Source organism: Coturnix japonica, chromosome 4 (genome assembly GCF_001577835.2).
Source record: "Coturnix japonica isolate 7356 chromosome 4, Coturnix japonica 2.1, whole genome shotgun sequence".
Classification (NCBI taxonomy): Eukaryota; Metazoa; Chordata; class Aves; order Galliformes; family Phasianidae; genus Coturnix; species Coturnix japonica.
Genome location: NC_029519.1, coordinates 27,491,937 through 27,508,150, shown reverse-complemented (window position 1 = coordinate 27,508,150; position 16,214 = coordinate 27,491,937). Strand labels below are relative to the sequence as shown.

The 16,214-nt window shown below is 39.0% G+C and overlaps 1 protein-coding gene across 10 annotated transcripts in view; it reads left to right on the top strand.

The window, feature by feature from the left end:
• ZNF827 (zinc finger protein 827) overlaps window positions 1-16,214 on the top strand; it is a 100,275-nt gene that overhangs the window by 21,719 nt on the left and 62,342 nt on the right. For 9 of the 10 annotated variants that reach the window (XR_004307243.1, XR_001554841.2, XR_001554842.2 and 6 more), the window contains exons 2-3: window positions 5,153-6,163; window positions 11,364-11,536. Coding sequence is in view for 7 of the 10 variants with exons in the window: in XM_015861125.2 (XP_015716611.1) it covers window positions 5,153-6,163; window positions 11,364-11,536 (1,184 nt within the window). In the remaining 3 variants the exon portion in view is untranslated. The remainder of the gene's footprint in view (window positions 1-5,152; window positions 6,164-11,363; window positions 11,537-16,214) is intronic. The other variant, XM_015861124.2, reaches the window with a different exon arrangement.

Genomic DNA, 16,214 nt, shown 5'->3' with positions numbered 1-16,214 from the left:
ACAGATGGAATGAGATACGCTGTTAAACTGCTGCTTGTACTCCCAGGTTAATCGAGCTTCAGTTAGACTAAACAAAAGCTGCAGGGGTAGGAAAATATCATAGATAAGAGCCAGAAGTGTGTTTGAGCAGCAAACTGGGAAGATTACCCGGGTGCCAAATAGCCAACAAATGCAACTGTAACTTTATTTAGATTGAGACAAACTTGAATGATCATATCTGAAACTTTTATATACATCAAGATATTTGATATCAAGATGATAAAAATGAAGTGTTCCATCACTATTAATTCCCAGGTCTGTAGACTCCCAGACCTGGAGCATAACTGCTGAAGTTAGGGCAATCTTACCTGATGTATCTCATCAGCAATTTTCCTGTGAGCATTTCTTTGAAGTCATTTGACATCTTCTTTTATATTTATTTTAATTTTTATTCTGTAATCTCATAATTACGACTTCCATGTGTATAATGTCACTATAGTGTATGGAGGAATATAAATATCCATATGCAATGTTAATTCTGTATTGAAGTACTGTAACTTAATTATTGCACTGAATAATTGAAATGAAATTATGTCCCTTTTACAAAGAAAATTCAGACTCCTAAGGATAGATTCCTTAACTGTAGTTATTTTTCAGATAATTTCTGGTGGTCCACACAGTGTTCGTGTAATCATGCTTTTACTGCTAACATATGCCGCTCAATGCCATAACTTGAAGACTCTTACCTTTTCCTTGTGCTTCATAGACTGTTCCTACATGGAGTCTACTGCATTCATATTTATGTGCTTCAGGTCCATACAAACTGGCATTATGGAACACTTGCTGCTTTCAGGAGTGGCACGTGTACTGTTACATTACTTTGCATAAGGTGTAGCTGGGCTTTCCCACATTTGAATTGGATGGCTTAGTATATAAATCAATAAACATATTTGTCTTTTTTCAATTTTCAGAGATAAGTAGTTTGGGCAGTTAATATTTACACCTTTATTGAAATCACAGTCAAGTTCGTGATTCTACATAAAGGAGCAGATGCTCTCAATGTGAAATAACATAGTTTGGGGTTACTGAGATTTGTCTGTCAAACTGAACTCTTGGGGGGGAAACAGAACTTCTCTGTATTTGCAAACAAGAAGGCAAGCATGGTTAACTGGTGCTTCTTCAAGCAGTGCTTTTGCACACATTTGTGACTTTGCCAGAGATTGTTTGATAATGGGCTACATCAGTGGCCCAACAGCATGTTGGTGCTTTTTGTTGATGCTGACAGGAGTGGAAAATACTTCTTTGAGGTTCCTGGTGCAGTGTGATGGCACATTCCTGAAGCATGCGGGACACCTGTAACTGTACCAGTCTCTGCTAGAGAAAAGTGATTTGGGAAGCAGATCTCCCTTCAGAACTGCTGTGGAAATCAGAAGAGAATAGTGCTGACTAAGAGTCAAGGTCTTGACTCTTGAATCATGTTGAGAAGAGCCAATCTGACGAGCAGTTACTAGCTAACTGTTGGCAGATTCCCAGCAAAGTCTTGTTCTAAGTGAAGTTGATGAGAATTCGTCCTTAATTTTTAAGCTACCTTTCCCTATTTTGCAATTTCTATGTGCTTTCCTACCTACATTAAGCATTTCAGACTTAAACAAGAATGAAATGCTTGTAGCTGAGCATGCATTAAGTAATTGTGTTGTAACAAACTGTAGTATGTTTGCTGTGGGGAGAAGAAACTTAAATGTGGGATTGCATTTCTACTCAGCTAAGCTACTAAGCTTTCAAAGGCTTCTCACTGGAGCTCCTTAATTGTGTTGCAAGGGGAGGAAAAAAGGCACCATGCAGACCTTGTGCCGCAAGTAGGGAATTCAGCTGAAATTTCTTGACAAGCACGTGGAGATTGACTCTAGCTTCAGTTGGGCTTGGACTGGGTGTCCCATGCACTCATCCCCTGAGTTCTGAGGAAGGTTTTATTCATTTTGAAGGTGTGTGAGTCGGTGGGTTGGGCTGACTTCTGGCGTTCTGAAGCTTGTTCAAAGGCTTGTGAGTCTATGTGAATTAAAGACCTGCCCTAAAGGCCTTGAATGGCAACTTTGCTTAGAAGTAAAATTGTCAGGCTTCACAGTTATGCTTCTAAACCAATTCACTAGTGTTTAAAAGGAGGTTTGACTGAGTTCATGATAAGACACTGATGCTGGCTTTTTCAGCATTAACCTTACAGCCCTAAAGTACAGTGGGCTTGATACTGCAGCAACTGTGGGAATTACTCAGGAAAGGAAAATTAGAACTGTGTCAGCAGTTAGAGGTCTGATTTTTGTGTACTGAAAGAAACTGTACTGGGGAAAAAAAAAAGTTCAGCTGGATGTTGTGATAAAGACGCTGCAGAGGAAATTTGCCCATTTTTTGTACAGACCATTGGAAGGAAGTTTTGAGCAAGCTTAAGTAGGCCCAGGAAGATGAACAGCAGGAGGGGGAGCTCTTTGCACTGCCCAAGGTGAAGGGAATTTCTGGCCTTGGTAGCAACCTCTTAGTAACGTCATACCTGTCAGTAGTGTGCTGTTGGCTGCCCTTACTGTGAGCAAGACCAATGTAGAATGTGTATGTCTGGGAAAAGAGCAATGATCTAAGTTATCTTGCTGTCCTGTCTGCCTTTGCTGTCTTTTTTTGGTTCCAGATATTGCGTATTTGTGTTAGTGTCAAAGAAGGCCGTATTATGGCCCTGCCAAAGCAGATGTAGTTCCACACTCCACATCCTTACTGTCAATTTGCCAGTGTCCCTGCTGTATTTCCTGGGTTGTCAGCCATAGAAAGGAGAATAGATAGTGAAAGTCTATGTGGGATGTTTCTTTTGTGGTTACTGCAAAAACTGATACAGGTGAGAGGGAAGAACTGATTTCCAGTGCAAGTAGGATGAACAACATTTTTAAGAATGTTATATAACAGGTATATTAAAGGACTGGATGCATCTACGAAATATCAACATAAAGAAGGGGTACACACCAAGGAACAGAAATTTGTAGGTTTATTAAATTGAAAATTTCTCTTAAAAGAAACCTGCTTCTGGTAGCCATATACAGTTAAATATCCCTCAGACTGTAATCTTTTGATGACTGAGTGGAGAGAAATACAATTATTATTATTTATGGGCAGGGAATGGATTCGTGTAGAGAGAGGTCTTGGTGTGGGAGGGATGTTTTAACACAGACAAACATAAACATACATGAATTTAAGTGGTAGGATGTAGGCAGGCTCTGTCTCCAAAGCTGCGCAGCGGTGTCAGCTCTCTGCTGTGCCCTTCTCTTGGTCTGTTATGTCAAGGAAAGTGCCAGCAAGATGTTTTCATGGCTCCCAGTCCATAATTTCCTTGCTTCAGGTATGGTTGGACAGATTTCTCTTCTGGCTGCGCTCAGCTCTGTAGCTCAAGTTACTTGCTAGCGCTCACAGGATGAAGAGGGAATGTGTTCAGTTTCCTAAAAGCTGCTGTAACTGCTGCCTTAACTACTTAGCATGTATTTTCTTTATTGGAATGTACCTGATACTGGCCTTTATGCTTAAGCTACTGTTAACATTACTGTGTCTGTGATGTTAACTTGGGTGGTATCGAAATAATTTTAGATAAGTGCTCTGGGTTTTTCTTGTTTTTTGTTTTGAATAGCAACAATGCTAACCCTCTTCTACTTAAAATACTAATCTAAGGAAACGTGGCCATTTGTCCATGAGATCTTAAAACAGTGAAAGAAATTCAAGAGCTTTTGAGTAAAAGAAACTTATACTAAGAGGCACCATCTCTCATATTGTATGTAATATCTAAAAATAAGGAAATTTGCCTTCAGATAGTATGCTGTTATCTCTACATTTAAAATGCAGTTGGCTAGATTTTTCCTTCTTACATTCACTGGATCAAAGTAATAATACAAATATAAGATTTTATTCATCAACTTCTCTCCAAGCTTTGCAATTTGCAGGAATTAAATAAGGGATCTAGAAGTAATACATGATTATAGGTACGGGATCTAGAAGGAATACTTGCTTATAGGTACGACACATACCATGCAGGCTTATTTCCAGAATGTCAGAGGAGGGTTATATTGAATCCTTTTGTTTTGCTGTAGTGTGATTACAAAGATTGTTTTGTAGCTAGGGACACTGAGTCTAACAGCAAGAAACGTGAGAGGTGTCTGGCAAGAGATGATAACATGAATTCAGTTCTGGCATTGCTGCTATTCTTGACTATGTTCTGATTGGCCTGCAAGATCTGGAGGAAAAAAAAAAACCACAAAAAATCTTGGTCACATCTGTATAACTTTACATACCTTAGAGAAAGAAGAGCAACCCATGGGCACAGTTCTATAAACACTGCCGGTTAGGAAACTAGATGAATTGCAGGACCCAGAAGAGAAAATATAACTAATTGCATTGTGACCAACACATTATATTTAAATATAATATACGTATATACATATATAGTTTGGGGTGGGATTTGAAACTTTGATAAGAATGATAAACAAATGGAAAAGAAGTCATGCAAAAAAAAAAAAAAGGTTTTAAATGTAAGATGTTCCTCTCCCAAATAGTTGGAGAGATTAGAGCTTTAGCTTGCATTCTTGTATTAGTCATTTCCGCTATTCAGACATGAAGTGTGTATTATTGGTAAAATTTTATTATATTTTAGATAGGGGTCACTGCAGGATTGGGCTGAGATTTAAAGTCTCTGGAAGAAACTTCTTTGAACAGCTATACACCTGATCGGCTTTTAAAGGTTATCTGTACTGAGACTCAAGTATCCATTACTTTCTGGGCCTATTAAATCCTTGCTTTATATCACAGAGTTCGTAATGTTTGCAGGATGTGCAAACTACTCCAGTAATCATTGCAGTGTATGAGTGGTGCCATGGTATATATTTGTGCCATATTTGTATTGCTGCAGTTTTAGCTGCTTTAGTCATACTGACTGAACAATGACAAGCTTCCATGATTTTGTCTTCAAATGAACCCTTTTTCATTTTCAAAAACACTTTTTCCTGGTCACCTAATCCAGGCTGATGCCAAGTCCATGCACTTCAGTGGGATGTCAGGTGACTCTTCAGGAGAGTTGTGAAGAGCCAAATACACTGTATATTAAGGGGTTACTTTGAACAGATCAGGAAATAATACTGTTATTCTTGGTTCCACACAGATGGTACCAGGCAGGAAGAAGTGGAAGGTGAACTCAGTGAAGAAGAACGGTGGTTTGGAAATTCTTCAGAGACTCCTTCAGAAGCATCATATGGAGAAGTCCAGGAGAACTTTAAGTTGTCTCTGGAAGACAGGATCCAAGATCAGTCCACTTCCCCAGATACTTCTTTGGGAAGTGCAACTCCTAGCAGCAACGCAGCGGAGTTGGGAACCATTGAAAATGAAGCACTAAGAGACACATTACAGAGCAAAGAGCACCTTTCTCCTGACGCATCATCTCTGTGTGAGGAAGAACCTGCTGGTTCAAATAAGCCTCTGAGCAGTAACCTGAGGCGGCTGTTGGAGGCTGGCTCCCTCAAGCTGGATGCTGCTGTTACAGTCAATGGCAGAGTTGAGTCCCCTGTAAGTCTTGGCTCAAATCTCTCCTTTTCTCCACCTGCTCATCATGCCCAGCAGCTCAGTGTGCTTGCCAGAAAGCTAGCTGAGAAACAGGAACAAAGTGACCAATACAATGCAGGTAGTCACTTTATATGGAATCAAGGTAAGTGGTTGCCAAACTCAACCACCACCTGTAGTTTGTCCCCCGATTCAGCTATCCTGAAACTGAAAGCCGCAGCCAATGCTGTTCTGCAGGACAGATCTCTTTCAAGGACTGAAGATAATATAAGATTTGAATCCTTTTCCTCACCTTTTAGCTCTCAGTCTGCCAGCTCCACATTAGCAGCTTTATCAAAAAAAGTGAGTGAAAGAAGCATGACTCCTGGGCAGGAGCACCCGCCTCCGGCTAGTTCTTTCCTTTCACTGGCTTCTATGACCTCTTCAGCTGCCCTGCTCAAGGAGGTTGCTGCAAGGGCTGCAGGCACCCTGTTGGCAGAGAAGAAGAAATCACTGGTTGCTGAGGATCCCCTGCAGCTTTCAGAGGTGAAGCAAGAGAAAGCAACTCCACCACAGTCTTTGGAATTATTGTTACTGCCAGTCCCTAAGGGAAGAGCATCCAAACCCACTAGTACAGGTATGGATATGGTTTGAGCAACTAAATAGTATGCATTTGTTTTTCTTTAGGCTTATGTAGCATCTCTTCAATGGGTCTGGATTTGTTTTGATTCTGTGTATTATGAGAACAATAATTAGGTACTGTAGGGAAACAATAGAAAAGCTTTTTAAAACACCAGTTGAAGACCAAACTGTCACAAATGTTTCCATTCTATGAAAGATATAAGGACCCAGTTCTGTATTTTTTTATTTATTTTTTTAAATTTCATACAATGGCATTTCCCCCCCCCCTTACCATGTTCAGAATAAATCCACAAAAATATTTAATGGAGAAGATCAAAGAATCCCTGTTAGGGAGCTCACAGTATCAGTGAGCATATACAAAACTAGTGCTTTTGAAATGCTGGACAAGGAAGAATTCTCCCTCCTGCTGTCCCTGTCACAAATGGACTTTTGTATAATCGCTTACTACCCTGTCCTAATTTACCAGAGTATATTATTATGTTGCCACTTTTCATTAAATTTCTTCTTGCAGCATGAATAAATCTCACATGTTCAGTCTTTTACAAAGCTTTGACATTAACAAAAAAAAAAAGCGATCTGTCTTTCTCTGATTTAGCTCAACAAGAGCCATTTCCCACTTGAGCCTTCCCTCCACCAGTTCCAACTGCTGGCATTCAAGGAATTGGGCTTACAGGGAATAAGAAGAAATAGTCTTGGTAACGAAAGCTTTGAAGAACTGGTAGGCCATGCAGGAGAACTTAAATTATCCATCTTCAAAATAAGGAAAATCAAAATTTCTTTCACCTCTTTTTATAAAATGTTCACATCAGTAGTATGTATTTCTAGTAGAAAATACACACTTCTCATGTCTGATGTCAGTGTTCTTCCTGCAGTGGTATTCTCCTGTAGAGAATAAGGAAGCTCATCAGGTATCTTTGCAGGGTGCACAAAGCAGTTCAGTACCTTAGAGCTTTATCAGACTGAATTTGTCAGGAATGGTAGCCTGACTGTACAAGTGCAGCAAATCAGTTGGGGTGCCTGACATGGGCGTTGTAAGAAAGGGATCTGATGAGGTACAGCTGAGAGCAGTTTTTTGCTGCAAGATGCAAGTGTTCTACAAGGGTTTTGCCACTATATTTTGCTAAGGCAGTTAAAGTGGCAAACTTTTCTTGCCATGGATCTTGGCATAAGGTTCCCATTACTTTAAATAATGTCCTTTTCAGAGTAATAGAAGTTAAACCAAAGAAAGGCTTCTTTATGTTGAACCGGGAGTACCCACACTGGCTACACCCATGTGACTGTGGGCATTAATTTAATGCAACTCTCTGATACAGACTGGTCTTCATACAGGAAAGGCAGCTATAGGAAAGGAGAAAGGTTAAAATTAATCTGTAGCTATTAGTTTGGTTTTTGCTGGAAAAAAAGCTCTTCTGCCTTTTCACTAGGGAAAGGTAAATAGTTGTAATGAAATCCAGGTTCTGTGTTCGACTAACAAACTGTGCGCTTTGTCTGTGCAGCTTATACAAGGGGAATGCTCTGGCATGTCTAAGTGCTCTGGTAGTACCAGCACTTCATAAACTAGCTCTGATGCAGCAAATTGCCAGCAACTGTTCTCTTTGCTGAAGGCCCTAGCTTACTGTACTGCTGAAAGATAACAATAGGGGCCAACTGCCTCAGGTTCTTGGTAACCAAGGAACAACAATTCATTTTTTATAATATATGGGACTGAGATCCCAAGAGGAAGGGTGTTTCCTTTCAGTTTATACGCACTGGGCCAGTGCCAGTTGGCATCCAAGCTGACTTTATAGTGTAATGTTCATAACAAAAGATCTTCTAAGTCGGTTTTCTAATACACAATTAAGTTTTTCCTTTCTAAATAATTAACCAACTGAAAACAAAAAGCGAGCTGCTGGTTAGCGTATCTTGTTGACTGTGGAAAGCTAAATTCCTTGTTTCCTTTGGCCATGGAGGAATGCAGCTCACAAAAAAAAAGGTCACTGTTAGTCAAAAAGGTCAGAAGTGACCTTTGATTGGAAAATTCTGTAAAAGTTGTATAGGGTAGTGGAACATGTGTATTTTTACCATAAAAATAAATGTCACACATTCTCAATTCCTTTTGCATCTATGACATTATGGCATGAAAAGCAAAAAAACAATATCTCACTTTATAATGCTGTATCTGTTATTGTGTGTCTGGTTGCTTCTTGAGACAGGGTTTTTGGTTTGCACCCAGAGTTAAGACTGTATGACCAATAGGCATGGATTTTGCTCCCCTATCCTGCTTAGAGTATTTAAGGCATTGGTGACTTTACTTTGTTGTTACAAATCTGTTTTACTTACCCACCAGCAACATCTTGCTTTGGTAATAAGATCGATACTCTGTAAGATTAATTAGATGTCGGCAAGTAAGGAACAGCAAAGATGGAGGTTATATAGAGGCAGATGTTAATAACAAGAGTATTCCTGCTGCAGAGCTGTTTGGTCAGACGTGTTACAGGCAAGAAGCTGGAGCTGTGGCTTACAAGAACATCATCACACTGATGGTGCAGGTTGGCTTTGGTGGGCTTGATCATTACTTGTATGGATTAGAGTGAAATGGTGAAGAGAAGGCTAATTTTGTTAGAGACAACTTGCTAGTATTGCCAGCTTTATTAAGTGCTTACATGTTTTGGATCAAACTTAAAAGGAAGCCTGTAATCTCTGTTAAAATTCTGATGCCATTTCTGAAAGAGTATAGGCAGCACACCCTTTTTTATTTGTTACTGACTGAATACTTTCTTGGTAATGACTTTTTGTCTGTGATGCTTGTAGTTTTTTTCCCCAGATTTTCTTCCTGGCTAATTCTCTCTTCATTTTTTCCAAGTAATTGATGTGTGACATAAAATAGATGTCAGTGTAAGTGAAGGAAAGCTGAAGACACCATTTTTTTTTTCCTTTTGCTAAGGTATATTAAGTAAAGAACTAACATGGCTGAGCTTTGAACAAGGTAGATGTAAATCCCATTTGCCATTAATTGACATTATTATTGGTGAAGTCACAGAATTACAAAGTCATAGGGGCTGGAAGGGACCTCTGAAGATCATCTGCTTCCCTAGAGCAGTTTACACAGGAAAGCATCCGGGTGGGTTTTGAGTATCTCCAGGGTAGGAGACTCCACAGCCTTTTGGGTTGTTTCAGTGCTCTGTAACACACAAAGTAAAGAAGTTCTTTCTCATGTTTGTATGGAACTTCCTGTATTCAAGTTTGTGCCTTTGCCCCTTGTTCTGTCACTGGGCACTGCTGTAAAGAGCCTGACCCCATCTATTTTGCCCCTGCCCTTTAGATATTTATATGCATTGTAAGCCCAGAGGCAGAGGGAAGGCTGAAATGAGCTGCTGCTTGCCAAAGATAGTGCTAACACACTCAGGCCACTCATGACATCCAGAAGCAATGGTGGGCTACCACTTGGCTTCACCATTTCTCCCAAAAGAACCACGTGTTGTACCATATCTTGACAAAAGATTGCAGCTCCACTGCCCGGCACCACATCCACCCTTCCCTCCTCACCCTAAGGCTTGCTCAGGGTGCAGTGTGTGTGCATGACCTGCCTGCCTTCCTTCCTGCCCAGCTACTCAGCCCCTCCTTGTGCTGCCCAGGAGGCAGAAGGTATTTGGTCCAGCTCTTTTGTGAAGTGCTAAAGTGCTATTGGTTCATCTTGTTTGCAGATTTGTTCTTAATGGCCAGGAGAAATAGTTATAGAAGGCTTATAAAACATTTCTGTTCTGAATCCTTCATGATAGTCAGATCCTGGAGAATGATAATGATAATGAGAAAAGGGAAATAAATGATAGGAAAAAATGCTAAGAATATATATTTCTTTGTATTGCCTTTCTCACATTTTTTATTTTGTGAAGAAGTAAAGATGCTAAACAATTGAAACAAGAAATTATAGCATTGGTTTTGGCACATTCTTTAGAGATTCAGAGAGGGGAACACTTTGATAATAAGTTGAGTGTGATAGAAAATTTCACGAGTAGAATTCCTAAAATGGCAGAAGTGCATGCTTTGTCTATGTGTCCTTTTTTTGCATTTAGATAATGGGTACATAATTGGTAGAATTATAGTCTTGGTTTCCCACTTAATGGGAGGAATTATTTTTGAGGATATTATAAATCTTTCTGGAGGTTTGTACTACTTAGTTCCTCATCAAAGGAATCTGGTGTTTGCTACATTCTTATCAGTAGGAAATAACTGGTAAAAAAAAAAAAAAAAAAAAGAGGTGAAATATTCTGAGAGAAATTCCAGAATTAATACCTATCAGGGATAGGTATTATTGAGCTCTGGATATTTGAAAACAGTCTCAAAAAAAAAGGCTTCAAATTCTGTAGTAATCCTGGGCTTTTGTAATAAGCAGAGGAAGTTGTGATGAGGGGAAGAATGAATGGTTAGTTGTGTATAGTCAGCAGCAAGGAATTTTCTCTTTCCATCAACACTGAGATGGTTTCGCACACAGTGGACTAGCCATATTTACTTGACAAATGCCACCAAATCCTTTTAGTATCTTAGGAAAGTAAAGCAGAGTGAGAATGTTTAGGAAAGCAGTGGATTTAATGTCCTGGTGGCTAGCAGAGTAGAAGGAAACCCATGACCCTGGGATTCCTGATGGCTGATGTTGCGGCAGCATCCGCTTGAGGCATAGTTAAACAATTCTCCTGTTAAACATAAGTGAGATGCAAGGCCAGCATGCTTACCAGTTAACCTCTGAATTGCTCTGTGTTTTATATCCCCCATGCTCTCCTGACTAACCATCGAATATGGGAATGGATCATTTTTGAACAATTAAGCATATTTTCCGTACCCAACTACAACTGGCATTTGATAGGAAATGAGGCTGATAAATGATGATTATGAGAGACATCCATCTCAGTTCTGCTAAATTATAAGGAACATTAGCACCAGGTGAGACAGAATAGCATCCCCTACTGATTAGCCAAAGGATGTTTGGGGCATTAACCTTTATAAAATTATCGTGACCTTTCTTAGAGGGAGAATAACTAGATTAACTGGGAAAGGGACATGCAGGGGGAGGAACTGAAATTTCAGGTATGTGTTGTTGTTTAACGTTTGCAGATGAAATTCTAGCACTGAAAAATGGTGTCTTGGGTATGTTTACAAGAGAAAAGCATTCAACAAGTGTCTGTAAAGGCTCCTCTCTTTCTTTTCCCCCTTCTGCTAAGCCTCAGAAGAAGAAGGAGGAAAACCTTTCCAGTGTCCAATCTGTGGTTTGGTTATCAAGAGGAAGAGTTACTGGAAACGGCACATGGTGATTCATACAGGTTTGAAAAGTCATCAGTGCCCACTCTGTCCATTTCGCTGTGCGCGTAAGGACAATCTCAAATCACACATGAAGGTAAGGGATGTGTTTACTGACTATCAAAACATTTGACTTGTCAATCAAAGAATGATAGTGCAATGAACATACTTCAGTAGCATTGGCAAGAAGTAAAGTTCACTGTTCATGCTACAAGTATGTCTTTATTTAAATAAGGACACCGTAAACAGATAAAGAAATAAATTCTTTTCCTTTGCTTGCCTTTCCATTTTATGTTGTGTGGAAACTGCCTTGGTCTATGTCCACGTGATGCAGCACGAGTTGTCTGTGACAGATTTAGTTACGGACCTCAAACCACCAGAAGTGGGGATATTAGCTGAGATGTGACACCATGCAAACACAGTAGTTCTGGATGCATGTTAGCGTACTGCAATGGCAGACAGATACTAAGTGAATGCTGAAACTTTGCCTACAGCTCTGCAGTTTTAGTTTTATTCTTGCCATGGTTTTTAACTGCAGATACTCCAAAAATAAAGCATCCAAAATGATGAAAAACAGGTTATACTGTAATGTTTTGTTTTGAAATGTTTTTACTAATCTTAAGATATGTTTCTAAATCAGCCTACGCTTCAGGCTCCGAAAGAAGCTTAACTAACATTTGTGTTGATATAAAGAAATATAGAAATGTAAAAGAAATTTAGAAGAACAAGTCTATTTAGCAGAAATACTGTATGATTGCAAAGTACAAAGTACCAAATCTTCACATACAGTATGGCATGCTTGGTGAAGTAAAAATGGTACCTAGCCCATTCATCCATGGATAAAGAAGCTAAAGGGTAAAGAGTTTTCTATGTTAATGCAGTTGAGCTGTTATAATACCACTGAAATATTTTATTACAGTTTACATTTTGTTTGTTTTGGACAGCAGGTCTCACACTGTATGGCGGGGAAAGAAATGTCAGTTCAGCTTTTCTGTGCTGCTATTGCAAAATCTTGAGTTGGCTGGACATGAGTCTCACCTTGTTTAGACCTGAGTAACTGTCAAGTTTTAGATCAGATGATTCCACTGATCACAGTAGCAGATTGTGCTGCATTTTAGGTCCTTGCTAGTTCTGAAATCATCCTCCTGAAGTCTGAAAGCTTACTTCTTTCTTCTCCTACTGTAAATCAGTGCACCATTCCCAGGCATCCTTAGCATATTATGCTGAACTTAATCAGTTCCAAGTAGGCTTGGAGTGTTTGTTTGTTTGTTTTTAGGACTTGGTATTCAGTGTTTACTAGAGGGCTTAGATGGTCATCCTAAATAGAAGACCTGAAAGAATGAGAACTAAATATAATGAGTTTTTTGTTTTCAGTTGTTGACAGTCTGCACAGAAGCATGCATCACCTGAGAATTTGCTCTTCTTTGGCAGAGGCCTGTTATTGTCCTGTGTTTTATGAAAGATATCTCTGTTATTCCCTGCAGAAATTCTTAGTCTCTGCATTTTGTACCCTTTTGGAATTATTATTTACAGGGTTAGGGGCCTGCCCCTTACTTTTTCATGTGATGATTTCCATAGGAAGTCATAGATAGGATGCTGGAAGAAATGAAGAACATTTTTGCTGTCTCTGTGTGCTATCATTTTGGTGGATCTCTGAAGCCCTTGTAGTCTTCTCTGCTCCCTGCCTATCATAAACACCTTAATTAACCAAACCTACGTTGTCTTAAAACAAATCCTGGTAAAAACATGTAACAGTAGTAGTTATTATTCATTAGTATGGTGATTATTGCTTAATTTGAGCTCATTTTGAATCTCTTTTACATTTATTGTGTAGGTAAGATTCTAGGTCTCCTCAGTCAGTGCAGTCTAGTCATGCAGGTCATGATGGACTCAGTGATCTTTGATAGTAAAACTTCTTTATTTGAGATGAAGCCAACTGCTTTATAAAACTAATTGACTGGTATTTGGTCTGTTATTCTTGTTACAGTCTTACGAATAGGTTGCATAAAATCATGAGTACAGATATTTGCAAGATAATATTCTACTTTATTTTCCAAGGGTTTCATACACTTTCCTCATTCACATAGTCCATTCATAAAAACATTGCCTATCAAGTCAGAATTTGTGTAAAGCTGAAATACTTGCATCATAGTAGATGAATGAAATATAGACGTTAGACATTTGTTCAACAGCAGTGTCAGATGTATTTTGAGTTCCATTTGATAAAAAATATATGTTGATACCAGAAATGAAAATAGAAAAACACACTAATTTTCTCATTATAAAAACGTGCTGCTTTTAAATCTGTATCTAAATAAATGTGAGGTTTTAAAACACGTATATTTAAGCTAACAGTGTTCAAAATTGAGTGAATACACATCAGAAATAGTACAGCACAGCTGGGATTTAGGATGTAGCGTTCTGGCAACTTCAGTTGGTTATTTCATTCTTTTCATTGTCCCCAAATCCTCTGGGAGCTACCTGGTCTTATCTCCTTCCTGGCAGGAACCCCATGAAGTCAGAGCTGCCTCTAGCTTTCCACTCCTCTCTTTATCCCCATGAATCAACAGCAGCTGCAGGTGAGACTGCAAAATTACGGTGTTAGGATGGTGTTTGTCATTATAAGTCATTTTTTTTACTCTACTATGTTATCACAAGCTCAGCTTTTTTTTTTTCTTTTTTTTTTTTTTCATTAATGCTGCTCTTTAATTTTATGTTTTATGTTCCATTGATCAGGATGACAGACAAAACCTGTTGAGATGTTTTGCCCAGCTGCAGTCTTCGAAATCTGATAATATTGTCTTTATTTCCTCTCAGGCATCATAGCTCTGAGCTGGAGTACCTTCTCTTTTTTTTTCCTGTGTTCTTGTAGGCATTCTCCATTGAATCTGAGAGTTTAGAGATTAATTTCCGTTAATGGTTTTGTGTGTGTGTTCATACGGGACTCCCATATTCTGTGTATATTTAGGTTAATGAATAATGTCTATATAATATAAATAATCTGTTATTTTCTGGCAGTTATAAGGCACCAAACTCATTGGCCAGGAATATATGTCAGCATTTTTGATATCTTGTCTCCTGCTGAAGAAAATCTTAATAGATAGAGAGAGTTGGATAGATTCCAGCCCTGACCATGCTCAGATCTACATGTGCTACCCACCATGTTGATGAAAGCTTTCTTCCAGGTGCTTTGCCTGGCCAGCTTGCAACTGAAGGCAAGGAAGTAAAATGGAAGAAGGGAAGCGGAAGGAATGTTTCCACGCAATGAGCAAGACAGACAGAGTGAATTGCCTTTTAAGGCATGTAGTTTTATCTATAATTGTTATATGGCATTTAAATTACACAGTGATAGGCACCTTAGAAAAGTCCTAAAATAGACACAGTACAGAATTTTATTAGTCTATTTTGGAGACAAATTATAGTGCTTGCATAACCGCAAGTTTTGGCCCTTCTTCCTAGGAATCTGAGAGTAGCATCTCAGGACTTGATTATGGTACCATAGTGTGGTTTCCCAGGGCCCACAGGGTACTGGAAGTGAACACAGAAAAAGTGAATGGGCTTCTGAGAGAGGTTTCTTGTCCTGGCAGGCAGCAAGGCTTTTCTTTAAGTCTTCTTCTCCATTTATCTAAATGCATACTCAATTTGAGTACACTATTTTCTTTTTGAGTGAAAAAATAACTTAAATGCTAGTTCTGAACCTGCTGAAGGCAACAGAAAGGGGTGGTGTAATTTAGCAAGGTGTCTTCTTCGGGCCTTTCTGTTTTTACTAGTGGGGAAGTGGGAATTAAATTTACCTCAGAGCAGTGCCACTAGCATCAGTCAGATTTTGGCCAATTGGTATCTTTGGATCATATACATATCTTCCTCAGCAATTGGTGGAAGGTTAGGCTGTGAGATCATGCAGATACGTTCCAAGAAAGCAACAGGATATTAGCCTGAGTACTTGGAAAGGGGAACAAGGAAGAGAAGCATAAGGCCAAAAATAATACCTATAAATGTTCCTTGTGCTGCCATATAGACATAATGCAGAAATGAGCGAGCCAGCTCTTCTAACAGTGGAAAAGAAGTTTGGTGTTGTGAACGTGTGCTGAAGCATGGTGTTATGGTAGAAAATGAAGAAATGGAAGATTAAGCTTAGCAGAAAAGGCAAATGCAGCAGCAAGCAGATAATGAGATGCTTGAAAATAGTATCTTCCTGTTTCGCTTTCTTGTGAAGGACTATACAGTATGATCTAAGATTAATACTTCTGTCATAGTCAGAGTATTATAATACACTTACTGATTAGGGGGTCTATTGATAACACAATAGTGAGAATGAGGAAAGACTCTGAAGAATGTAAACAGGTCCTTACTATCCTTCCCCTCGCCCCTTAGTGATTTGCTTGTATCTTTTTCTTTCTTAGCAAAGTTCAGAAGACTGAATGAACATTCATAATCCATTTTGGTGAAAGACAGAACAGGTTACTTTAAAGCATCTTCATATTGAGAAGGAGATTGGCTCCATTTTATGTGAGAGTTTTCTGTTTAGTTTTGTTTAAGCTAACCTTAAAGAGTCACAAGAGACTCCTATGATTCCATTACCTCACCTCAGCTAGGGGAGGTAATACAAACTTACACGGCTTTTCAGCAACAGAAATCTGTGCCCCAAGACACAGATATATACCACAGGTTACTTAAAATACTTGCCTTTTAATCTTGGCACTTCTTGCATATGGTACAAGAGTAAGACATGAAATGCATTGCTGTCTTAAAATCTTTCAGATGAAATAATTTTA